General features: G+C 40.2%; 1 protein-coding gene across 1 annotated transcript in view; it reads right to left on the bottom strand.

Annotated features, from left to right (window-relative positions):
- Window positions 1-1,625: 1,625 nt before the first annotated feature.
- RAD51B (RAD51 paralog B) overlaps window positions 1,626-27,913 on the bottom strand; it is an 888,004-nt gene continuing 861,716 nt past the window's right edge. The window contains 4 exon segments of the mRNA XM_027843747.1: window positions 1,626-1,798; window positions 4,305-4,385; window positions 4,388-4,444; window positions 4,446-4,479. Of these exon segments, the coding sequence (XP_027699548.1) occupies window positions 1,664-1,798; window positions 4,305-4,385; window positions 4,388-4,444; window positions 4,446-4,479 (307 nt within the window). The 3' untranslated portion in view covers window positions 1,626-1,663.

A 27,913-nucleotide genomic window follows, 5' to 3' on the forward strand; every position in this document is an offset into this window, starting at 1 on the left:
TTAACATGTTGAGTGGGCATAGGACACAAAGTTTATCAACATGTAGTGTCATTTATGATATTGCTGCTAATAATTCCTTTCCCACTGCTAATTGCAAAGTAATGAAAAAAATTCAGACCTTATTAATGCAAAAAGAAAAAAGGTGACTAGGAAGAGAGTAATAATAACTACTGACCTACTCTTCATACAAAATCTTTATGAGAATCACTTGTACACAAATTGAGAACGTTCTCAATGATGGTATTAATAGTAGAGAAAAGAGATGTTTCACAAATGATATTTAACAATTGTTATTGTTAGAAACATTGTCATTTTGTAATTAATTAAAAGATGTCACTAATATAACATACTACTTATTGTTCATGGATTACAAACAAACAAACAAACAAACACAAACAATTTGATTTGGTAGAGCAAAATTTTCCCTTATAGGTTCTCTTTCAATGAGGTGACCCATCCATACAACAAAAACATTCAAAATTCCTTGAAAGATATGACAACAGAAATAACTTTGTTCAATGAATCTCTATTCAAGTGAAGTAGAAAAAAAGAAAGATGTCCATTCACCAAAGGAATCTGCCACTTTAATGACAACATCCAACACAGAGTTCAAATTGAAGAGGAATTGATTCTCTGTGGTTAGTGCAGTCTTTCATATGCTTCTGTTTGAGGCATATATTTTGCTTGTTGTATCAAGCCCCAAGAATTGCAGATCCTCCTGGAATAGATCAGTAATGACTCAAAGGAATTTGGACTGATCATTCACACACGAAGACCAAGTGGATGAAGAAAGTCTATTGTCCAGATTACAACATGCATTTGCATCAACAGTCTATAGAGATTGTCTATCAGTGTATAAATCCAGGGCAGACAGTGCAAGTGGATAATGTGTTGGTTCTGGAGTTGAACAGGAAGAGGTAAGTGGGTTGGATTGCCTTCAGAAAACTGTAAAGTTCCTTTAATGACTCCCAAGCTTCTCATGGAAATAAAGCCCCATCCATCACAACTATGCTGTGGTTAGCAGAACATATTTGGGGCAGTGGATAGGATGCCAGGCTTACATGTATGTAAGTTTGCGACAGTATTTGAAGACCTTTCATTAATTTATTTAAAGTATCAGCTTTTTAAAAAATATCCATCCAATAGTCACATTTCAGGAGGACATTTCTGTTACAAAATGAATTTGCCTTATCTTTTTGATTATCACTTCGTTTTTTTAGCTCAAATATCCTTCTAAGTACTTTGGTGCTAGAAAGCCAGCATGTTTGGCAACAATCTACAATTCTTCTTTTGGACCTATGTTGGCACCTTTTGCTGAGCCTTCCAGGATCACAGATTTCAAGGTCTAAGGGATGGTGAAGATCATTTAATTCAATCACCCACCCATTTTTTACAGATCAGGAAACTAAAGCTTAGAGACATTAAGTGCAGAAACTGACTTTAAACCCCTTCCTCTTTTCATTGGAGCATGTTTTCCTCAATTGGTGTAGCTTTAACAAAATTTACCTGGTGTCAGAGGTGTGCTGGGGCCAGCTTATACTGGTTCACCAAAGGTCAATTGTTAAACTTTCATTAATGTTAGAAATCAGCAAATGCTACATATCAGAGATTGATTTATGGTTTTATTGATTATCTCAACTTTAAAAAGTGATGGAGAAAAGTATTAATAATCAGGATTAAATTCAAAAGTGTGTTGTGCCATTTTTGGAGAGCTGGTTGTTAAAAATTTACTAAGACATCCTTGCTGGGGGCCAATCTTCTGGTAGTGAGCCTCTCTGAAATCTGCCATGCTGTATACCTCAAATAAATCAAAGAATGAGGAAAAGAACATTAATAAGTACAAAAATATTTATAGCAACTTTTTTGTGATGATAAAGAACAGAAAATTAAGCAGGGTATTAGTTAGGGAATGTCTGAACAAATTGTATATGAATGTAGCATGAATATGAATGTAAGAAATGATGAAAAGGATGGTTTGAGAGAAACCTGGGAAGACTTGAATGAAATGATGCAGAATGAAGTGAGCAGAACAAGAACATTTTATACAACAACATTGTAAGTACAACTTTGAAAGTCTTAAGAACTCTGATCAATGCAATACCAACTACAATTCCAGAGGGCCAATGATGAAGCATGCTACCCATTTCATCTAACAAGGGAATTTGTTGGAATATATATGTCTATATATGTCTATATGTCTACAGAGCTTTTGTTTTTGTTTTTCCTTTCCTGTGGAAAGGAAGGTGAGAAGGAAAAGAAGCAGATTTTTGTTCACTGGAAAAAAACCTAATTTTTAAATTGCTAGGTAACTCCTTAGTAGACACTGGCCATAGTTATATCCTTCCTAGTTTGATGTGAGCTGGCATAGTCTATTCTCTTTTGGCATAGCCAGTGTGAAACCTGGATTGGTCACCTCCTTATCATGATGATACATAAGAACATTAGTGGAGTTGTGGATATAGTTCTATCTCTCTAGACACAAATACAATGTATATGTAAGGTGTGATTGTAAAGTGAGGAGACTGCTATTATTTTTGTTTTTTTAGCCAACATACTCTAACATGTACATATGTATTATTATAGGATTATAGGATTTAGAGTTGGAAAAAACTTCATTATTCCGTCCAACTGCTGTATTTTAAATATGGGGAAGTTGAGGCTCCCAGGAGTTAAGAGATTTACTCAAAGTCTTGCTCACTTGATTCAAACTTGGATTATTTGATTCTAAACCCAATGGTTATCTACCAAATGTCATCCTTTTGGGGGGTGATGCACTTATTCCAATGATACTCCAACCATTTCTGGCTTCCCTTCAGGCACGGGATGGACTGGATGATCTCTTTCAATGCACCATTCATTTTTAAAAGAAAATTGATCACTCTTGTAGCAACTTGAAACTTGCATATGACCCCTCACATATTTCTTGATGCAAGTGATGGATGGATGAGAATGAAACAGTTATTGAGTGCTTACTATGTGCAAAACACTGTGCTAAGCTCTGGGGATACAGACAGTAAAGTAACATAGTTCTGCTCTCAAGGAACTCACAGCCTAACGGAGGGAAACAATACATATATGTTACCAAGTCTTCAATGTGTCCAAATTGTATGAGAAGCCCCATTTTAAACTAGTTCTTAGAGACCTTAGTTTCATCCCTACATAGTTTGGGCTTCATCATTGAAGGGTCTAATGGAAATTTACTACATTGTATAATTTACATTCTGAAAATTCATCAATTATATTGAAAATGTAGTGGCTAAACTAGGTCTCAAGACAGATTTTGTATCTTTAAGGTCTTATTTTAAAGAATGTAACTCTTACTAGAGTTGAGTTTTCCAAAACACTCTAAAATATTGTAGGAATGTTTTGAGAAATTATGAAAGCTCAAGTATGACCCTATCCTAAGATTCAATGCATTGTAAACACATTAAGAATATAGTATTTAAAACAACTTTCCTTTCATCTATTCTGCATAAATAAACCAAATTAGAGTAAGAATAAAGTCAGATAGAAGGCTCCTAAATACTTCCAGGGTCTGGGATCAGAGTGAGATAGACAGACAGACAGACAGAGACAGATAGCAGGCAAGGGGGTGGGTAAGGGTGGGAAGGGGTAGTGAGTGTGTCTTAAGTGCTGACATGTGCCAGGTACTGTGTTAAGTGCTAGGGATACAGATAGAAACAAGCCATGCAGCCCTTGACCTCAAGGAACTTGCATTCTAGTGGGGAAAGACAGTACATAAGAGGAAGCTAGAAAGGGGATGTGGCATGACCAGACACGTCCATAGCCATGGAGTTATGGAGGCTTGGAACTCAGGAAGTTAAGGTCAAAATTGTCTTCTCAAAGATCAGGGAGGTTCCAGGAACTGACTCACTGAATCCAATTTACTGTGGGGAAGTAGTATAGGTAATCCTTAGAGTGCAGACTTGCTTGAAAGAGAGAGACAAAGATACACACACACACACACACACACACACACACACAGAAATAGAGATGTGAGAGGGAGTTTACTATTGGCTGAAAGGATTACATGCTGAAATGATTTCAGCATAATTAAAGAAGAAAGCATTTTGAAAATTGGATATTTTAAAAATGCATATTTAGGTAGAAATCATGGTTTAATGCATGAAATTGTTATTCTTTGTGTTACAAAAAAAGACAGGAAAGTGAGGCTGCTTCACTCACTCCTCCTCCTCCCCCCAAGTCACCTCTGATCCATAGGGTAACAGTCTTTTACTATCAATAAATATTTTGTGCTCTAGATAAACAAGGTTCTGGTAATTGATACAGGCAATGAACCTTACCAACAATGAATGTGTACCAACCTGCATTAGGGGGTGGCTGTTGCCAGGTCTCTCCTGAGCCAACACCAAAGGAACACTGACACAGGCATGTGCCACATTCCAGTGACCTCAATCAGAATGGTAACCTTCCCCGGGCCAGGGGCAGTTACTTTTCACTCGGCACAAGAAGGCACATTTATGTAACAGAGAGCAGGTCGGAAGAAAAGCTTGAGACCTCGTTTAGTAGAGCCTGGTTTGAGGGAGGATGGATTTCTTTAATTATGTGTGGGTGGCAGGGGTGAAAGTTGAGGACAAAAGGAACCCTGTCCAATTTCCTGCTTGTGTGTTTCTCTTGTTAATAAGCACTGCTTGGGATCACTTAAAGGATTTCTTCATCTGTTGTCACAAGGGACACATTCCTTTTCCAGAAGGGAACAGAAAAGTAGCTAAACAAGAGGATTCCTGTGACTCCATCTTAAGAACTCTCTCAGCCACCTTCTTGAACCTGCCTGTGCTCAGGGCCTCTCTGGCCAACTGTATACAGTCTGAGGTCTTATAGCTAGGGGTGGCAGGCCACAGAGAATTAATCCATTCGAGTCCATTTGAGGTTTAGCTAAGTCTTGTAACAGCTACCTACCTGATACATTTCATGAAACAAGGTAAGGATTATCCAGGTGTTATGCTTTTAAATTCCTTAAGGATGGGGCCTTCCTGGGTCCCCCAAGTTATCGGCATTCTTGAAATCACTTTGTATTACTTTTAAAACTTTTGGAACACCCTGTATAGTTTGTATTTGCTTATCCCTATAGGGTTTGTAAATTCCTTGAGGACACCTACCTTTCCAGTCTTCTTACATTTCATTTTCCTCTGTCATTCAGTAACAGAGGACAAATAGTAAGGCATTGCTACCCGTTCTTCAAACAAGACGCTGCACTCCCAATTCTGGGCATTTTGGCTGGCGGTCCCTTTGCCTGGAATGTTGTCTCTTCTCATTTCCACCTCTTAGCTTCTTTCAAGTCCGTAATTAAAATCCCATCTTCTACTAAACGCTTTTTCTGATCCCCCTTAATGCTGGTGCATTTCTTTTGTTCATTATCTCAATTTTATCCTCTATATTTACCTAGTTATTTGAGTGTTGTCTCCCCCATTAGGCTGGGAACTTCTTGAGGACCAGGACTGTATTTTGCTTTTATCTTCCTAGTACTTGGCACACAGTAGGTACTTAATTAATGCTTATTGACTTGACAGGAACATTTTTCTGGTTTATCTGGGTATCTCCAGTCTTGCTAGAACTGGCATTTAATAAATAATTGCTGAATTGAACTGAAAAAATACATGATATACTACATAGTGTGAAGAAGCAAGGTCCAGCCCTATCACGTGAACATTAGTTTCCTCCCTGTAAAATAGGAATGGTGATACTTGTTCTTCCTGCCTATCTCTGACAGCTATTGTAGCAAACAAGATAATAGAAAAAGTGATTTGTAACCATAATGCACCACGTAAGAGAGAGAGAGAGAGAGATCATGCAACAGAGCATTCCTTCAGCTCTCAGTGAATTTCCTAAAGATTCAGTCAGGAAAAAAAAATCTATCTGTGGAATGTTACCTATGTCCTTTGCATTCAAAATCCTGGATGGTTTACTCCAGGTTTCCAGGAGGATTTATGCTTGAGCCAAAATGGGAAGGGTTCATAAGTCTCTTGCCCATTGGACAGACATGATGGGGAAGTAACAGATTTCTCTGAGTGCCCCATAGAACCACATGTGGGATTGATATGTAATTAAGAGCTGTAAATGTTTTTTGTTTCCTGGATAAAAGACACTACTATGAAGTTTTATTATCTACCTACTCAACTTTTTAAAAAATTGATCCCAGTTCTTTTATGTTTCTCCTTTTGGGGGTCTATATAAACTTTATTATGGTGGATGGTTAGAAGCAATTTTACCATGCTATAAAACTATTCCTGAAGTTTCAAAGGGTCACAGATTTAGAGCCAGAAGGGACTTCAGGGGTCATCTAGTTCAACCCCTTAATTTTACAGATGTGGAAAGTGAGGCTGAGAGATGTTGTGACCTTCCAATGGTCACATAGGTAGGTAGTGAGAGACTGAGAAAGAATTCAAACCCAGGACATTTGACTCCAGAATCAAAACTCATTCTGTACCATGCTGCCTCTTCTTTTGTGACTGGCCCATATCAATCCCTTTACAAGACACAGATGTCCTCCAGGCTATGGTTCATAAGAGTATAGATTTAATAGAGGTAAAAAAGACTCTAGAGGTCATCTAGTATAACCCTTCCATTTTACAAGTAAGGAAACTGAGGCCTAGAGATGTTAAGTGACTTGCTCAAAATCACATAGGTAGTATGTGGCATAGGTTGAATTTGAACCCAGGTCCTCTGACAGCAAATCTAGAGTTATTTCTACTGTATCACACTGTACATACTCTGGTTGTTGCTAAATTTTAAGGATTCTTCCCTTTATTCTCTTTCTCTGGCTGCCATATTCTTAGTGCTTCTTACTTACCACATTAACCCTGGGAGCATGTGTTTCCCTTCTCATTTTATTGATAGAAAGCTATTGATGTCTTTACCACTCTTCTAACAGTCTTCTCCCTCTAGCCATCATCATAAGCTTTTATTGTCTGTGGCTGGTGATCTGTAAGAGCTCCATCGATATAGTCCCTGTCTTCTTGGAACCTATATTCTAAGATAGGCAATACTAATTTTTTAAAAAATAAGTTTTTATTGCTATGATCTATTTCTTACATCACCCTAGTAATTTAAGTATCCCTTCTCTTCTGGATAATTCTCCCAGAGAATCATCCTCTATGATGAATCATATTTTTAAGAGGAAAAAAATCAACACAACTGATCAATTCATTGAAAAAGCCCAAAAACACGTGCAATGTATAACACCTGTGTTCTGCCACCTCCACAAAGTATCTTTTCGTATCTCTTCGTTTGAGTGCTGCTTGATCTCTGTAATTTTGTTACATTTGTTTTTGATTTTTTTGGTGTGTTCTTTGGTTTATTTGGTTGTTCTTTCCATTTACATTGTTTTAGTTACTGTATATATTTTTTCTTGGCTCTGCTCACTTCACTCTGCATCATTTCGTATAGATCTTTCCATGCTTCTCTGTATTTGTCACATGTATCATTTCTTACACTGCTGTAATATTCCATTACATTCATTTACTACAATTTGTCTAGCCATTTCCCAATTGATAAGAGTCAACACAAATGTTAGCAAACATACTAAGGCTCTGCAAATGAACAAATACACAGGGTAAAGAATTTAAATCTGATGCAACAGAGTATTTGCATCATCTACAAATGTGGTTGTATGGGGAAGGTGCCTTCCTTTAGCTTTCGATCTGACTCATAGTGTCATGTCATCAAAGTTCCTTTGCCTGTAGGGGCCTGAGTTTCTCTCTCTCTCTCTCTCTCTCTCTCTCTCTCTCTCATAGAGATGCTATTAATTATCCTCCACTAATTTCAGAAGGGGATTGTGGGATTAACATGTAATTAAAAGCTGTATATTTTTGTTTGTTTGTTTCCTGGATAAAATACACTACTATGAAGTTTTACTATCTACCTACTCGACTTAAAAAATTATCTCAGTTCCTTTATGTTTCTCCTTTTGGGGGATCTATGTAAACTTTAATATGTATTATCTCGCCCCCCCCAAACAAAAAAGGCCTTCAAGCACCCAGAGCAGTACTTGAACTTGGACCACTACAACATCTACAGCCTGTCCCATTACTATGGGTTGTTAACCAGGTCAAGATGAGAGGAATTTGAGTTTATTCATCTTTTTGCATACATTGCCTGCTGGTAAAAATCTTGACAGAATATTAACTTTTGAAGCAGCATAGGAGAACACTAGAAAACCCCCATGCACCACCACATTTCTAATTCTAGAGCCTTCCGGATCATTGAGATTCAGTGTGAGATGCTGATGTTAATCTATTTTGAAAGGAAAAGGGTAACCCAGAGATTCTTAAACCTTTTCCGTAACTACTCTCAAGATTCCTGAGACATATTCCTCAAACTCCTTCATCTACTTCCCCCACCCCCTCAACTCTTTTACATAATTCCCTCCTCATGTCCACTCCTATCCCCACCCTTGTGGTGTGGGATTCTTTTTTACTTTTCAGAAGGGAACAACACAATAACCTTACTTTACCCACTTCAGAAATGATTAGATTCTGGTCTAAGCTAAACTATTATGCCAAGTTAAAACTAGGTAGAAAAGAGGAGGGTTATGAGGCAGAAATAGAAGGGTACAACTCAGGACGTAAACAGTAATAATCATAATCAAGGTAGAGACAGACAGACAAATAGACTGTGGTATAATGGATAAAGAGCTAGCTTTGAATAAGGACAACCTGGCTTAAAAGGATGCTTATCGTATATGCTGGCGACATGACCCTGCACAAGTCACTTATATCTCAAGACTGTACTTTGCAGAACAGCAGCCAATCTGCTTTGGTAGGATTTTCCACATCAGTAAATTCTCAACATTGATGAAGATACAGGTATGAACCAATTAATGACCTTAGTAACAATTAAAATTTACATAGTGCCTTAAAGTTTATAAAATGCTCTACATATATTTTTTTTCATTTGAGCACCACAGCCAATCTGTAGTATAGATACTATAGGGATTAAGATTCCCATTTTACCCATAAGGAAACTAGAGAAATTAGGTGGCTTGCTCATGGTCACAGACCTAGAATATGTCAGAAGCAAACATTGGAACCCAGGTCTTTCTGAATCCAAGTCCAGCTTTCTACCCACTACATCACATTACCACTCATGGGCACAAGGCACTATGCTCAGTTTCTCTGCATCTGACTTTAAGTGGTCCATTACCCCTCCTGAGAGATGCAAATCTCCGATGTAAGAGATATTGGGTAGCAAAGTGGTCAAGTGGATAGCACCTTGGGCCTGGAATCTGATAGACCTGAGTTCAAATTTGGCCTCAGACACTTACTGGCTATGTCAGCCCTGGGAAAGTTATTTAACTTCTATTTGCTTCAGTTTCCTCAACTGTTGAAGGGGGATAATAATAGCATTCCTGGCACATAGTAGGCACTCCATAAATGTTTGTTCCCTTCCCTCCTTTTAAGCATGACCCTGTGTCAAAAAGATGTCACCCTCCTTGTCACCAGAGAGGAAAACAGACACAGGGAAGACCCCTTAACAGGCATCACAGAAATCATGCTTCTGTGTCTTATAAGAGACCATGACTCCACTCAAATCCCTCATTACATGAAACTTTGGGTCTGAGCGTTGAATTTGTCTGTTCTTTCAAATGTGAGCTCTGGAAGCCAGCAATTATTTGTTTCCAAATTGGAGGCCTCCATCAGGTGGGTGGTCTTGGCTCTATTTTTTTCCTTTTTTTCTTTTGTTTTGTTTTTCGCCTGTCCCCCTTTTCTCTTCAGGACTACCAAGAGTCTTGTTTTTTGCTCTCCCAGCAGAGTTCTAGGGGGCCGTGCTTACAGACCAACTCTATAGGGCTTTCCCACAGGCCTTGTTGTTAAGGTAGCTCCATTTGCTTCAGAGAAACCTCGGCAACTCCACGGGGAGATTCTGAGTTGCAGCTGTGGCCCCCTCCCTTCTGCAGCAAGCTTTCATCAGTTTTTGTGGGGGTTGAGCATGGCCTGACCTCCAGTCTACAGCGTCTCTCAGGTGGAAAGCTCTGTTCAGCTTGTCTGTGGCTTCAAAGGATTTCCTCTCTTCGAGCTGGAACTGTCATTGATAATGGTTTCCACTTTGTCAGTGTGTGATCTCCCAGCAGCACCCGGCTTTTCTTTGACAGACGCCTGTTTGTTTGGTTCAGTTTCTTTAGTCGAACTCAAACCACCTTTCTGGTTGAGAAAGCACATTGACATCTTCTCCCAATCAGGCTCCTTTGATTGCTCAAACATGGCTTTCCTACTGAGACAAAGGTTACCATTTTAGGAGGATCCATACACCTGGTGAATTCAAATTTACCAGTGTAACAAGGCAGATAGACGAGGCAAAGGAATCCTTAGGCTGGCTGTATGTCAGGAGATAAACAGAGATCCTCTCTTGGTACCTCTGAAGTAATAAACTTAAGGAAGAACCATTGCTTTATGCCCTAATTCATTACAGGAATCTAGCAATTGTCAATTTCGCATAGCACCCAACTGCAGGGCCTAAATGTAGTCCTCAAGGTCAGGCATGTGAAGGGACCAGAAGTATTGAAAGGGTCATATTTCCCTAGCAGTTCAAACATACATGGCTTCGAGGCAAGGGATTGAACCAGATGGTCTTTCAAGGTCTTTCCCCTTTAATTCTACCACCTCTGTGACCTGATGAGAAATGGTCTTATGGCTCACCCTGGTTGGTTTGGTAAACAATCAGCTCACTGTCCCAGGTTTAGACTGGTTAACCCGAGGGCCAGAGCTTGCTAAGTGGGGCACTCCCAGCTAGAGAACTGTCATGCCCAGATTACCAACCACCATGCCCAGCTAGCCAACCCTATCTAAGTTGGACATCAAAGGAAGACAAGATGATTAAGGCAACCCAGAAGAAGAGGCAGCTAAGGACCCTGCTGTCTCTTCAGGAAGGCCCCAGCTAAGTTTTCCCCTCTGTCTTTGGGCCAGCTGGGCTTGCTGCTCATTAACACAGACAAGGGTTAGGTTGCACACTGCCCTTTTGCTTCCTCATATTTAAAAGGAGGGCGGCCAAGGGCAACAAGAGTTGTCACAGCAGCATCCTCCTTCCCCAGGCTGATAGCAGAGCTGTCTTCCTTCCTTTTGTTCCAACTCAAAACAAATCCTACAGCAGAACAATAACCAAATAACCACAGGAGGAGGCCAGAGGGGAATTTATTATGCTCTGTCCTGTGGGCAGAGCCCTGGCTGACATTATCTTGCATTGAGGTCTGCATGGAAGGAAATCTGACAGGGCCATTGGGGCTGTCTTCCTGATTGCTGCTGTCTCTCTGTCCCTGTCCCTAACGTGCCCTTCCCCACACCCAGACAGTATCCTCAGATGGTCTGGGAAGAAGCAAAATCTTGAAATCCCACTATTGCCGTGGTATAGTTAGCCCACAGTAAACCTTGGTAAAAGAAAAGTCCATCTATGCCTCATTAAAGCGGCCTGGTTTTTCTTTTGTAAAGGAGAATATCATTTTAAAGACACAGAAATTCCTTTTCTGTTGCCAGTTATAGTATACCCTATGCTGAGAGGATTGAGAAGGGCAGAATTTCTCAGAGTTGGAAGGAACCTCAATAGCCATCTAGCCTGACCCATGCCTGAAAAAAGAATTCCCAGGTCAATAAACTCGAAAAGTGATTATCCAACCTCTGCTTAAGGACTTCCGAGGAAGGAGAACACACCAATTCAGAGGCATTCTATTCTACTTAGGGCTAGCTCTAACTGTTATGACATTTTTCCTGACATTAAATCCAAAGTTATATCTTCACAACTCCCTGCCCATTGCTTCTGGTTCTACATATACTACCCCAAGGGGCCAAATAAGACGAGTCTAAGCTTTCTTTCATATGACAGCGTTTCAAATTCTTGAGGAATTTTATCCTGTCCTCCTGGAGTCTTCTCTTCTCCAGATATCTCTAGTTCTTTCAGATCTTTGTATGGCATAGATTGAAGGTTCTTTGCCATCTTGGTTTCCCTCCACTGGAAGCTGTCAATCTGTCTTGAGGTAGGGCTTCCCTCCTTTTCAAATCCACTTTTGTCATCTTTCTTACAGTAGCAGTGGGAGCGCATCCTGTTGGGTGTGTTTATACTTCCATGGGTAGGATAGGATGGTGCCATTTTGGATACTTTCGACAATCTTTCATTATCTTTTCATACAGCACTTGGGATGATGGGAAATACTTTTTTAAAAAGATTGGGGTTAGAACACATTGATTAGAATCTACTTTTTTTTTTTTTTTTGGGTTAGGCAGTGGGGTTAAGTGACTTGCCCAGGGTCACACAGCTAGTAAATGTTATGTGTCTGAGGTCAGATTTGAACTCAGGTCCTTCTGACTCCAGGACTTGTGCTCTATCCACTGTGCCACCTAGCTGCCCCTACTTTTGATCAGTGTTGGAAGAACTTCTGTCATCTGTTTTTGAGAAGGCCTAATATACTGTACCTTCCTTCTAGAAACCCTACCACTTTGAGCCACCCTATCTTCCAAACACTCACTATTGCAGAAATGCTTTTCTAAACTACAAGCTGGCTTGTATTAAGAAAATTAAAACCCTATACAACTTCATCATGCAGGTTGGTTATTGTAGGTCTCTAGGCAAATTGCCCTAATGGCCCTTAAGAATCTCGTAGAGCAAGTAAGGATGAGAAACGTTATCTATTCTGACCTCTTCCATTCTTTTCTTCCTGTCTAGGGGATCTCACTCTCCTGGAAATCGTGATGGGTCCTTTGCACCTGTGAGTTAAGAGCTATCTACTATTACCTGTTTCACTTTGTAGATGAAGAAAGAGACAATCAAAGCTAACTAACAGGTCAGAATCACAGGTTCTGCATTGGAGGGATTTCAGAAGTCATTTACTCAAGTTATGAATATGAGCAGAAATACCTTCTAGAGTGAACGCTGGACTGAGTCAGAGACACCAGAGCTCAAGTCTTACCTTAGATACTAACTAGATAAACCAGAGCAAGTCATAACCTCTCAGCCCATTTCCTCATCTATAAGATTAGGATCATAACAGCACCTACTTCTCAGAGTGTTCATAAGCGTCAAAGAAGATAATATAAGTGCTTTAAAAACTACCCATTCCACTGTGCCCAGTTTTCTATATTCCCAAGTCCTATCCACTAAACCAAACTGCTCTAATGTATACTCCCTCATAACAGTGCAAAATGTCATATTCTGTCATGATGCAGACGTCAAGGCCAAGACTATCCAAGTCAGGGGTGGGGAACCTGAGGCCTCAAGGCCACATGTGGCCCTCTAGGTCCTCAAGTGCAGCCCTTTGACTGAAGTCAAACTTCATGGAACAAATCCCCTTAATAAAAGGATTTGTTCTGTAAAACTTGGACTCAGTCAAAAGGCTGCACCCAAGGACCTAGAAGGCCACATGTAGCCTTGAGGTTGCAGGTTCCCCACCCCTGATCCAGGGATTCTCTTCTCTTGACTCCAGCCAGAGTTGGTTGGACACTTATCTTTAAAGTAGTGTTGCCAGTTCTCAATTTGTCCTCAACAAGAGAAAAGTACACACACACACACACACACACACACACACACACACACACCCTTCAAAAAAAAACTTGGTTCCCCAAATTTATTATTTGATTCAGTTGTGTCTGACTTTGGTGACCCTATGGACCCTTCTATCCTCCACTATCTCCCAAAGTCTGTCCAAGCTCATGTTCATTGCTTCCATGACACTACCTATCCATCTCATCCTCTGCCAGCCCTTTCTCCTTTTGCATTCAATCTTTCCCAACATCAGGGTCTTTTCCAATGGGTCCTGTCTTCTCATTATGTGGCCAAAGTATTTAAGCTTCAGCTTCAGTATTTATGTAGTCTGAATTAATTTCTTTATTGGCAGGTATCAAAAAAATATTCTTCCTTCTTTTCCCAGGAACCAGGTCCTCCTGCATCTAATAGTTGTTGTTGTTTGTTGTTTGTCCTTCCTTCTGGAAGAGGACCAGTGACATACTGAGGGTGATGTCTTGATTTGCAAGTGAATTGGATGTGAGTGAAGCAGAGCTATGCAAAGTCAATCAGCCTCACTCTCTCCTCCAGAGTCATTGGACTAGCTAGCAATGGCCCTAGATGCAGTGGGAGATCTTATCTTCTTTAAGCAAAGTCTTTCCCAGGTCTCAGTTTGTCTGAGGCAACACCCATTCAGTGATTAAAGGCTAGGTAAGAATAGAGGCAAAAGATGGCCTAGTTTGCCTTCCCAAAAGAATCAATCTGGGAGGGAAAGATTCTCAGACTTTCTAGTCAGAATAGAAACAATTGCCATTTATACTCAATACTGACTGCCAAGAAGGAATAACAGGGGCGGGAGGGGGGAGGGCCCTCCTTACCTGGTACTGTCATTGAGTAATCTAGAAAACTGTATTGTTATTTTTTGTTTTGTTTTGTTTTTTGTTTGTTTGTTTTTGTTTTTGCCATGGATTCCCCATTTAGGCTTATGAGGAAGCTGTGAATCCAAATTTCAAACTGTATACTGATTTCTCCCTTCTGCCATGGGCCTGAGAAATCATTTCTCTTTAGGATTCTCAAATCACTCAGCTTTTTCTCTTCTCCCTTCATTCCTCCTGCATGTTACTTCCCCTCCTCTCCCTCTGACACCCCTTGCTGGAAACACTCACAGGCACACACAAAATGTCAGGAACACTCACAAAAAAATGTTGAAGGCTCATCTCTTTCTCTTCAGAATACCTATTCCAGTTCCTTGAAATCTCCCTCCAGCCACATCTTTTGGCCATAAGGATCCTTTTCCTCCAGGTGTTTCCAGACCCTTCCTAGGGGAAAACAGCCTTAGGCAATCATTGAATACTGCCACCCCACCTGCCCCAGAGGGAACAACTATTCTGGTGTTTTTTTTGATCCTCTGGATCAAAGCAGTTTAGATGTAAATTATTTTCTCTACCAGGTTGTCCTTTTAAGAAAGAAACTAGCTTTCTATTCTTTCCCTAAGAACTTTTCAATACACTGTGTTTCCAACATGGAAAGACTTTACTTTTCTTCACAACAGATGCTGTTATAGCTTTCAGGTTAGATCTTTTTTTCCATCTAGGGTGTCCTTCATTATATGGCATTTCAGTGGTGACAGATAATCCTGGGGAGTGCCACACTTACATCACAAGTTAGAGAAAATGGAGAACTCCAGAGTACTCTCCGTAACTCAGCTCTAAGGGGGAGTGTTGGGGTAGGGATGTGTATGACCTGCTCATAGAATGAGGCCCATTAGAGAAAATGATCTGTTGTCAGGAGAGAGAGAAGAGTGAGCACCTGCATCGGGTAAAAGCCAGAAAGTGAAAACAATATGTAAAAAGTGAAACCCAGTCTAATTTCCTTCTGTTGCTTAAATACAAGGTGCAGTCCAAAAGGCCTATTTCTGTGGTACATCTTTCAGCAATGTCCTTTGTCTGGCATTCAACACCTTTACAACCTGACCCCTCCCTACTTTTCCAGTCTTGTTACACTTTACCCGCCCTACCCCATCTTCCTGAGGACTCAGCGGTCCAGTGATGCTGGCCTCCTTGCTGTTCCTCAAATAAGACCCTCCATCTCCCGACTCCTGGTCTTCTCACTGGCTGTCCTCTACCTGGAATTCTCTCCCTCCTCAATTTCACCTCCTTACTTCCTTGACTTTATTCAAGTCCCACCTTCGACAAGAAGCTCACCCTGATTCCTCTTAATTTGAGTGCCTTCCTTGTTCCTACATGTAAACGACATGTTGTCTCTGCCATTGAGAGCTGGGATTGTCTTCTGCCTTTCTTTGTCTCCCCAATCTTAGCACAGTGCCTGGACTCCATTAGGTGCTTAAGAAATGCTTATTGACTGACTTCTTTTTTTGTACTTATACTTAAACAAACCCTCTATGTTGATATGTGACTGTATAAAGTGTCAATTCATAGATAATAACAAAAAACAAAACAAAATCCAGTCCTTCAGGAAGGACTGGGTTTTATTTTGGTTTTTTTTTTAGGGGGATGGGGAGGTGATCTTTCTTTGAATCCTTAACACACTACAGTAGTGCTTAATAAATACTTGTTTGACTTGATTCCAATTTAAAAGATAAGAGAGCCCTCTTACCATGAAGGATAGAAAACCAGATCTGAAGTCAGAGAATCTGGATTCAAATTCCACGTTGACAATTTAACATAGGCAATGTGCTGTTGTAGGTAGACAGCAGAGTCAAGAAGACCTGACTCTATATTCAAGACCTACATTCTGACACAAATTGGCTATGTGACCTTAGGTAAGAAATTCAGCTTCTCAGTGCCCTTGGAAACTCTCTAAAATTACAAATTGTAGAAACATTGCTGTTTTCCATTGGTCAAATGATTTCCCTAGAGGAGTTCCTTACATCAATCATTGAAAACACAGGTCTGGACAAAAACAAAACTACTTATTGTGAGGCATTCACTTAACCTTTCTAAGCCTAAGAAGAGAGGGTTGAATTAAATTATCTCTAAGGTCCTGTCTTAGCCTCCATTCATTCTGTCCAGATCTTGATTCCTAAGGGGCTGACAAGCCTGCTTGGAGTGAATGATATTAAGAGTATGCTAAGGGCTACTTTGAGGAAAAAAAAAAAGAATATATATATATATGTTATATATACATATATATGTTATACACACACACATATACACATATACATATACACATATATGTGTATGTATGTACATATGTATCAAGAAAACAAGGAAGCTCTTCAGTTTTGAAAAACTTTATTTCCTCACGGACTGTTTGTGCTGTGGGTGTGTCCCTGTAGGTAGGGACATGGATTGCTGCACACTATATCCTTGCTGAATGTTTGTTCATCTTACTTCATATTTGTTTACATTTAGCAAAATTTTTAAAAATTATTTACCTTGTTGATTCAGTCTCTTAAATCTGGAATATACATTTGGGGCCAGAGTATACCAGGCTGAAGACATTTGGCATGGCTAAAAAGATCTGCTGAGATAGGTTCATGACTTGCTAGCATGGATGGATGACAGTAACAAGGGAAGGAAAGATGGGGTACTCCAATTATTGGGGTAGACCAACATGTTTCCTTATTATTTGGCAGCAGAGGAACTGTGGATTGTGTGGGATGAGTTCCTTCAGGGAAATAGGTGGGAAACCCCTGCAGGCCCAGTAGGAAATAAAGGGCGCTGGCTATTGCTATTTTCTATCAAAAAACTGGCCCTTGAGACAGGCAATGGTGGCCTGTAGTCCCTGCAGCCAGTGTTTCTGAGGATTGTGGATCATTTGAGTTTGGAAGGTGCTCAACCTGACCCACTAGTTTATGCTCTGGGAAAGTGCTTCTGCAAATTTCCTGGCTGCTGCAGTCTTTGCCAGCATACCCTGTCCCCTAAGAAGTTATTTTAGGCACGGACTAAAGCCAATAAAAAGTGAATTCCCCAAGGTGGGAAGAGGCTGAGATGGTTTTGAGGTCTAGAGCACATGGAGATAACTTAGAAATCATAGGCCTCCAGCAGAACATGACGAGTCAAAAAAAAAAATCTGAAATGCAAGAAATAATACAAAAAAAACTATCCAAAAGTTCTGAACACAGAAAACAATGCCAATCATAAAAAAAACAACAACAAACACCCCAGATCATCTCCAGAAAACAACAAAAAAGAAGAAACCCATGCTGCAAACTTAAAGTTCACATAATGGTTTAATTGAACAATTCCAGTGACAAGCAACAAATTCTGTAAACAATCAGGAGAAAAACTTTCACATATAAAAGAAAGGAAATTTGAATAATACAAGATTATTCTGTACCCACCAGAAAGTGCGGAAAGGAATGGAATAATATAATATATAATAATAAAAAACAAAGGAGTTCAAGATGCAGCCCAACATTATATGCCCTGTAAACTTGAGTTACCATTAAAAAAGAAAAGGTTTACATTCAAAATGATAAGTGAAGCCCCCAAACTGTGGCAATTATATACCATCAGGGATCTGGTGGTATTACTGAAAAGTTAGGAGTCTCTTTTGAATGCTGTAGTGCCTCCAGGCCCCTACCAGTGTGCTTCCCACCATGATTATGGATTGAGTACCATTTATTTAGCCAGCTTTAACTAACTTTCAGAAAAAAAATATTTACTAAGGTGGTACAATAAATAAGAGTTGGTACAGAATATTCCCCTAAAAGTCTGTGACACACTCTCCCACCAGTCCATAAAGAATCCAGGAAAAGTGGGTTCATACTTGGAGAGCACATGTGGCAAAGGGGTAGCTCACAGCTCCTGGTTGTTAGAAGTCTGTTTCTCCTTTTCAAATATATATATATATATATATATATATATATATGTACACATACACATATATAAAATACATATGTATATATACACACACATATACATATGTATATATAGTATATATACTATACATACATATACGTATATATGTGTTTAGTTTCCATTTGGCATGTAATAGCTTCTTCGATGGTCTCTTTAGAGAGCTCTGAATTTGTATTCAGTCAGTCTTTAGCTCCTGATTTAGGCATGATTATCAGCTACTACAGGGATGATACCAGGATGCTGATGGGAAGATGGGAAATCCTCAAGACCTCCAAAATTCTTGAGGTCCTCCTCAGGGCTAGGCTAAAGTGCTTTCCTCCCTCCCACTCCCCACCAAGGTGTCTCCTCTCTCTCCTCATCTTCATTTGTTGAAATCTCTATCTCTACCAGATGCTCAATTAACTTGAGTTCTGAACTAATCTTCTGCTTTATGGATGACCCACAGTAGATAACTAAATAATCTTAGCTGATCTTAACACTTTTCCTGTCAATATTACTCTAATTTGTACAAGAACACTTCACACTTAATCTAAAGTGTTTGATTTATTGGTTGATTGAGACTTGTTCTCACCTCCTTAAGGTATCAAGACATCCTTTCACTTACTCTGAGTGGGGTGGGGTAACTTGATGTATGTATTCAACCAACACCTCACCCTTACCTAAAATACTGATCAGGCGAACAATCTCCTTGTGTCCCTTTAAGAACAGTCTGCTTCATAGGACACAGAAAGGATCATCCAATCTGGAAGCAATCTCTTGCTTTGTAAACTTCCACTCTGTACTTATTAGTTTCAACGAAGTTTGATTTTGAGCAGACCTTACTGGTGCTGATCTCTTGATGTCTAAAAGGATAGACCTTGACTGCCAGGGAGTTATGGATCTGGTTACTAATGAGACTGATATGAGGAAGACTGGTAACCAACCCTTTAATATTCTAGTTAGAAAATACCATGGAAAAGAAGACAGAGGCAGTAGTAGCCCTCCACTCCAACATCTTACCTGTGTGCTGTCCTTATGGAATTTAAGGATTGTCGGGGTGTTGCCAAGCTCCCCCCACCCCCTAAGAAAGAAATCTTATTTGATTACTATCAGACTAGAAAGGAATTGGAGACCCTACCCTTGGGTGCTGCTTACTGGATGGAAGGTGTGGTTCAGACTATTAGGGAATGTAGGATACAGCAAGCTAATTGTTATAAATCAGCCTGGATATATGGTGGGGATGGGTTTGGGGGTAGGACTGTGTGTGTGCATGTGTGGGGGGGTGTTGTCCCACTTCAGACTGTTGTTTCATTATTTTTATCACATACAGTTGGGAAACTTCACTGGAAGTTCCTTGATTTGCCCAAACCATAGGATGTTATTAACATCAAAGTAGTGCTGTATCACTGGGGCATTGAGATTTCCACTCTCACAGCAAATGTGACCTTTAATAGGGTCCAAGAAACTGCTGGCAGCAACCCCCTTTATTAAAAGGCTATCCCTGAGGGTGATATCCCCAGTGCATTGGTGTGCTGGTAAATATTTAACAAACAGCTGTCTGGAAAAGAGCATAACACACTTTTAAGTTTAATCTTCATTTTCTCCATCAATTTTTTAAGTCTAGATAATCAACAAAACAATACATCAAGCCCTGCTTTGTAGCTTTTGCTGAATTCAGCCAGGCAACATTTATTAAGTGCCTACTACTGTGCTAAGCAAGGCAGGTAGGTAGTGCAGTGGATAGAATGACAGGTCTGGAGTCAGGAAGACTTGAGTTCAAATCCAACCTCAGACACTGACTAGCTGTGTGACCTTGGGTAAGTCACTTAACCCTTTTAACTGTTAATAGTTTCCTCATCTGTAAAATGAGCTGGAGAAGGAAATGGCAAACCACTCCAGTATCTTTGCCAAGAAAACCTCAAATGGGGTCCCAAAGAATCGGACACGACTGAAAAATGACTGAACAGCAACAAACCTAGACCATATCCCAGTTTTTGGTGTCCTCAGGTTTACAAGGCCCCACCTGAAACATCCATACTCTGTAGCATCTCAGTCTCAGAGGTTGCTCTGAGTGAACAGTCATATTCAAACAAAAAATCATGCACTAACTTTCTCTCCACTTTAGTCTTGGTTTATAGCCTTTTCAAGTTAAATAACTTAGAGTTAGTGTGAGGGGAAGGGGAGGGGAGGGGAGAGGAGGGGAGGGGAGGGAAGGGGAGGGGAGAGAAGTTTGGCCACCTGGAAACCTCCTTGTAAGGACTTGGGCACTTCTACTGCTCTGGATGAAGCATAACTGCTCCACCCATTATGAACATGGCATCTACTGCTAGTCCTCTGCTGAGTTCAATCCTTGAGGGATAGGGGACACGGATAGAAAATAGTCCCTGCCTCGCTACCTGATATCAAAACTTCTGAACCTAACTAGGTTGGTTCTTAGATGACAGACACATAATTCATTGTTGGCCTACACAGGATTGTCTTTCTGGCTTGGTGAGGTGTGCGATGATCCCCTAACTGCCCTTTGAGAACCTAGGGCTAGCCCCATTCCACAGTGATGCACCTGAGTAGGATCTCAGTGGAATGAACTTTATAGGCATATTTGGAGAGGTCTTATTCCTGAGTTCCATTGACTGAAACTAAGCCCATAGAGCAGCATTAAATATTTTGAGAGAGAATAACAGCTGTGGTTTTGAGTGCCCTAATACCCCAACCTTTGCCCCCAAATATTTGTTTCAGCAGATGTGAAGTGAGATTTCCAATCTAAAATCTCTTGATAGCTGACAGTGGGTCTTGATGATACTTTGCCTTGCTTTTAGGAATTTTGACAGCTGAGGAAAGACAGAACATACAAAAGCTTAGGCATTCTTGGTAGAATAAAAACAATGCTAAATTTGGAGTCAAAGGTCCAAGTTCAAGTCCTGGTTCTTCCTTTTACTACCTGTGTGACTTTGGGCAAGTCATCTCACCTCTCTTGGCTTCAGTTTCCTCATCCATAAGATAAAGGAGTTGGAACAGGGACCTTCGAAGTCCCTTCCAGCCCTAAAGTCTGCAATCTATAACCTTAGGAAGACATTCAGAGATAAACACATTAGAAAACATTTGCATTGTGTAAAATCCTTTGCATTTATCTTCAGAATTAAATTAATTTCATTTCAGGGGAAAAAATATTTCCATCATCATTTAAAACCTCAGGTGGACAGTATTACTGACTACTTTGCTGGCCCTCTTTAGCATTCATGTTACTTTCTAAATGTAGCATGTTTTATTAGAAAAAAACACTGGCTCTGAAGTCTGAGGTCCTCTGCTTGAAACCCAATTTTGCTACTTATTACCTGGGTGACTTTGGGTAAGTCAATTCACCCCCCTCAGATTCAATTTCCTCACTTGTAGAATGAAATATTCCCTAAGCTCCCTTTCTGCCGTCCTCTTCGAGAACAAAACAACAAGCTCCCTTCTAGCTCTACATCTTACAATCCCCAAATTTTAGAATCCATTTAGTTTGGTGTCTTCAGAATAAAGGCTAGAATTGTCCTCATTGATCTGATATCCGGCAGATCCTTAGTTTAACTTTAAATATTGATAGAATCCAGTTCCTTATGCCAGCTCTCCCCCATTTTGACAGGTGTGATAAAGGAGCTGTCTAATTTTAGTCATCTGGGGGTCTGTCTTTTGTGTGAGCTTCCTCTGGTATTGGAAGTTATAAGTATAAATCCCAAGAGTGAGCCTTTCTATTTAAAAGATTTGGGTGGAAATCATACCTTACAGGGTTGTTGTGAGGATCAAATGAAATATTATTTGTAAAGTACTTAGCACGGTTTCTGATATATAGTAGGTACTTAATAAAATTTTATTTCCATCCTTCCTATCACAATGCCTGGCACACAGTAGACATTTAATTAATGTTTATTCATTTTATTGATTCATCTACTATTATGTTCTTTACTATATAATCCACCTTTTTCTATTTTCCTGTTCTGCTGAGGCACTAAAGGCAGCTGTCCCTCTAGGAAAAGATAAAGGCAGCCAAGCTTGCTCCTCTGGGCCCCTACCCTTGGGTGTAGTGTTACTGGAAGTGGGTGTTTCTGTCTAGGAATGTATAAGGAGGGAGAAATGAATGTAAGTCCCACATTGTGCTGTCAGAGGCAGTTCATATGCTGCTGAGGGATGGTGTTCCTGGCCCCTTTTCAAGTGAATTTTATTTCAACTTGTCTATTTGTTTTTCCTGGCCACACATCCTGCCCCCTCCAGTGTCTTACCAATGGGATCCAGCTCCCCTTTCCTGACACACAGAGCTTTAAACAAGAGTCTCCTGCCATCGGAATTCCTGACCATTTCCAGGTATTTAATGTAATCAGGTGTGCTGGGATCCAATGTGAAAGTGGAAAGCAAAGGGACCCAGAGGAATCCTTTCTCCCTGCTGCTCAGTGGCAGACAAAAGGGGGACTGAACAAACAGGATGTGCCTCTGCTGAGAGAACTGCTCCAGCTAGAGAAACAGACAGGATGCACGGCCAGGAATAGATGACCACTGTGAGCTCTGGGATTAGGGAAGGCAACAAGGCAGTGCCTACAGAGGAAGAAAGATAGATCAAGACAAGTTAAGTAATTGAGAATTTCTCTTGTTGATTCTTGAGAGAGGTTCTACTTTAATTCACAAGCCATACAAGGTTCCTTATGCTACCAGGGCAGTCCCCCTAAGTCTCTCCCCAAACATTTGACTCTGCTGTATGGGCTTAGCTTCAGTCAATGGAGCTGTGTCATCAGCCAACTCCAAAAATAAATGTAGGGAGTCTGTGTGCTGCCCATGTATATATTCACATGGGTTATCTAAATGTGACTCTCACAGAGGCTATAATGAGTTTCTCAAGAATCGTCTACCTCTCTTCAAGGGAGACTTTGATTCCTAGACATCTAGGCAGCCTAAGTAGAAGACCCTAGTTCAAATCTAGCCTTGAACACTTACTCGGTGACCCTGAGCAAGTCACTCTGCCTGCCTAAGTTTTCTCAACTGAAAAATTGGGATAAGACTATCACCTACTTCCCAGGGCCATTGTGAAAATAAAATGAGACAATAGTTGCAAAGCACTTTGCAAACCTTAAAGCCCTATATAAGTGCTAGATATTATTATTATTATTATTATTATTATTAATTATCATTCCTGTCAGGAAAGGAACAGGAGAAAGGGCTGTGAGGCTGACCATTCTGCTGTCCTCAGAGGAGATATCAGACTGAATTATATCTATCTGCTCCCTCTAGGGGAAATGAGTTTATATTTTTAGATTCAAGTTGCTTTCCTGGTTGTTATACCTTAAAGAGGAAGGGGTACAACTTAGCTTATATCCAAAGGCTTGACCCCTTCCCATCAAATGCTAGTTATACAAAAGACCATCACAAATAGTGAATAGCAAATAAACTCATTTATCCAAAGAAAAAACAAAAACAGAAAACTTACACAGATTAGAATATACCAGAAAATACACAGAGTGAATAAGATCTCCCATTAGAAGTGAGATAGATCTCTCAGCTCAACCAAGAGAGAAGATCCCTGATGTCATCCAAGGAGAAATTCTCCAAATTCTCTAAGGAAGCAAGTTGGAAATCAGGGACACAAATTAGTAAGTATCTGAGGCAGGATTTGAACTCAGATCTTCCTAACTCCAGGCTCAGTATTCTATCCATTGCATCACCTAGCTGCTCAATACCACATGGTCCAATAAAAAGAGCATTGGTCTTTAAGTGAGAAGACCTCAGTTACTAGCCATGTAATTTTGGGCAAATCACTTCAAAATTCTGGGCTTCAGTTTCTTCTTTTACAAAATGGGAAGATATTATATATTTATACTACCTGCTTCACATAATCATTGTGAGGAAAGTGCTTTGTAAACTGCAAAGTGTTATTGAATGTGACCTGATTACATTCCTTCCATATCAGGGTGTATGTCTTCTCTCCAGAGAAGTGGGCGCAGAGAGTACAGTGTGGCTGAAGGCCCCAGAGGACAGCAGAGGAGCAGGAAAGCCTGGAGGTCCTTACCCTGATGGTACTTGTGATATGCCTAGGGACGTGCACCAGGCTAGAGCATGGTTGCTAGTTTTTCCCTCTCTTCCCTCCAGCACATATCAATATGGATCAAACAATGATGAAAGCTATAAGATCCAATCCTGTTTAGTTCAGGGTATCTGAATCATGAGCACAGCCAGAATCACCTCGGGTTTCTCTTTCCAAAGAAGAGTGCCTGGGAATGCAGTTGGCAAACGATCTAATCTGGAGCTCTCAAGGTTAAAGTTGATGATTTCTGTCATTCAAATTGGTCTCCAGCTTCCTGACCCTGATCTAAGCCATATGAAACCTTCAGAGAGGAGAATTCAAGATTTCTATTCATTCAGTAAACATTTATTTATATTTATATTATTTTTATATTATTATTTTTATATTATATTTATGGAAGGAACAAAAATATGAACTAGATAGGGTCCCTGCTCTTCATTTAGGATAACAGGTAATAAAGTTAGAGCTGAGAAGGGCCTTAGCAGGTCATCCAGGACAACCCTTCATTGGTCAGATGAGGAAACTGAGACCCAAACCAAAGTTACAGAGGGGGCAGAACTGGGATTTGAACCCAGGTCCTTTGATACCAAATCCATTTGGGGGAAGTGTGAGATAGGGGATATGAAAGGTATAGAAAATTAGTATCATATGAGCAAAGAGTAGATCCCAAAGAATATGTTTTTTCTTATATCACTATGTTGATCATTAAGAATGTTGAAAATATCCTGAAAATGACAGAGATCCAACATCTGAAGCTCATAATAATAGTAGTAATAGATAATAATAGCTAACATTTATATAGTGCCTACTATGTGTCAGACACTGTGATGGGCACATTGAGACAATTATTGTCTCAGGTGATCTTCACAGCAACCCTGGGAAGTCAGTGCTATTATTATCCCGATTTTTACATATGAGAAAACCGAGGGAACCAGGGGTTAAGTGATTTGCCCAGGGTCACACAGTTAGTAAATATCTGACACTGGATTTGAACTCACATCTTATAGATTCCAGATCACTTCTCTAGCCATTGCATCACCTAGTTAGCATTTAGACAGCACTTTAAGGTTTGCAAAGCAGTTATCTCATATAATCCTCATAACAACCCTATGATGTAGGTATTATTATTACCCCGTTTTACAGATAGGGAAACAGAGGTTCAGAGGGGTTCAGTGACTTGCCACTCGGGCATCACTGTTGTTTCAGTCATGTCTGACTCTCTGCGACCCCATTTGGTGTTTTCTCAGTAAAAGATACTGTTTTACCATTTCCTTCTCCAGTTCATTGTGTAGATAAGGAAACTGAGGCAACCAGGGTTAAATGACTTGTCCAGGGTCACATGGCTAATGAGTGTCTGAGGGGATTTGAACTTACATCCTTCTGACTCCAGGGCTGGCACTCTATCCACTGTGCCACCTACATGTCCACCCCAGCATCACACAGCTTATAAGTGTCTCAGGCAGGGTCTGAACTCAGATCTCCCTCACTCCAAGTCCAGCATTCTATTCACTGTACCTTTTCAGAAGATACAAATATTTGAATATGTAAGTTTTCATTAGTGTGGGGAACCACTAAGTAGGTCAGATACCTGTCTATGACTTAGGAGGAAAGTCCTGGGGAGTCACTTGAGATACACAAAGGTTAAGTGATGTGTTCAGGGCTAATAGGTGTGGGAGGCAGGGTTTGAAGCCAAGTCTCCCTGTCTTAAAGCCAGTATTGTATGTTATATATATCTGTCTATCTGTCTGTCTATCTATCTATCTGTCTGTCTGTCTATCCATTTATCTATCCATCCATCCATCCATCCATCTATCTATCTATCTATCTATCTATCTATCTATCTATCTATCTATCTGTCTGTCTATCTATCTGTCTGTCTGTCTGTCCGTCCATCTGTCTGTCTGTCTGTCTGTCTATCCATTTATCCATCCATCCATCTATCTATCTATGTATCTATCTACCTATCTATCTACCTATCTTCTGCCATCCTCCCTTTTTCCTGATGATAGAAATGAAATAAACAAGCATAACTGGAAGGAGAAAAAGCCTAACAAGAGCTCCAGAGACCCATACACCCAGCGTCAGTGTGACAAGCATTGGGAGTGGTAGTTAAGGTGTTGGACTTGGGAGTCGAGAAGAACGGGATTTGAATCCTGACTTAAACACTCATTAATTGTGTAACTCTGGCAAAACACTAAATCTTCTGGGTCTCAGTTTCCTCATCTGTAAAATGAGGGGATTGGACCCAATGACCCTTAAGTTCTCTTACAGCTCTAAATTTAGGATCCTTTGACTGCCATTTATGAGTTTCATAAAGAATTTTTGGGGTTTGTCATGGAAACACAACAACATGATAAATTGTCGGTAGCTGCTGACAACCTTCCTTGACAATAGCTAAAGAAGAAATCCTCATTAGCAGCATGGATGCACACAAAACCATGCAACAAATGGGCTAATTTTAAACAATTTTTATTTAGTGATGCACTTGTGGTATGGAAAAAATGTTGGTCTTGGAGACAAAAGTCTGAGTCTCAGCTCCTCTACTTATCAGCCATGTGACTCTGGACAAAGCAGTTTGTAAGCCTCAGTCTGCTCATCTGTAAGCTGGGGATAATCATACTTGCATGATTACAGTATAGAGTCATGAGAAAGGTGCAACACAAACCTCAAAGTACCATATGAATGTGAGCTGATAATGACTGGATTCTCATGATGCTCAGATTGAAAGTGGTATATGGGGGGAATTCTAAAGTATACTAGATCAACTCATTCTGATTTATTTTGCAGAAAAAGCCGAGGGGGAAAAACCCCTGCAGATACAATCTGAGATTTTCTGAAAGGGGTGATTGCTTCCTCAAGCCCCTCAAGCAAATGACCTCTACAGACTCCCAGGGCTAGTCAAATTTCAAGCCCGAAGTTGTACCTGCCTTTCAATGACTTTCTTTATGACTCAAGATGAGCCACAGAGCCAACTTCTGGATTACACAGACAGGGAGGGGTGGGAAAGATGGATCCATTAATCACAAAGGTGGCTAAAGGTGGTTGATGGCTCTGCCAACTATAATCCATAAAGGGAGGGAGAGAACATGAGGTTCCCTAGATGTGCATAATGGAACCATACAGAAGGATAGCCTAAGAAGGGAATGTAGACCACTCCCCTTGCTTTGTATGTTACAAGTCAGTTAGACTGGAATGCTTTGATGAAGCTCAATATGTCCACCTGATCTCTAGTTTCTTCTCCTGGCACCAAACACAAAGGCCTGCACCCACAGCCTGTTTTATAAATTTTAAAGCACTATTCAAACAGGAGTTAGTTCCTTAACCTTGACTGTATTTCTTCAGTCAAAAGAATGACCACTGAATCACATTGTTAGAGTTGGACTGATATCAGCAAACTGATTAGAGGAACCCCCATTCATAACTGACATTTTCCCATCATAATCAATCAAAAAGCAATTTACTATATTTCAGGCACTGTACTAAGTGATGGGGATACAAAGAAATATAAAAAAAAAACTATCCCTAACAAGGAACTCGTGATCTAATGGGGGAAACAACATATAAGTAGGTATATAGAAGACATATATGTATGCCTTTGTATGTATAATATATTGTGTAG

Source organism: Vombatus ursinus, unplaced genomic scaffold (genome assembly GCF_900497805.2).
Source record: "Vombatus ursinus unplaced genomic scaffold, bare-nosed wombat genome assembly UNPS02014926.1, whole genome shotgun sequence".
Taxonomy (NCBI): Eukaryota; Metazoa; Chordata; class Mammalia; order Diprotodontia; family Vombatidae; genus Vombatus; species Vombatus ursinus.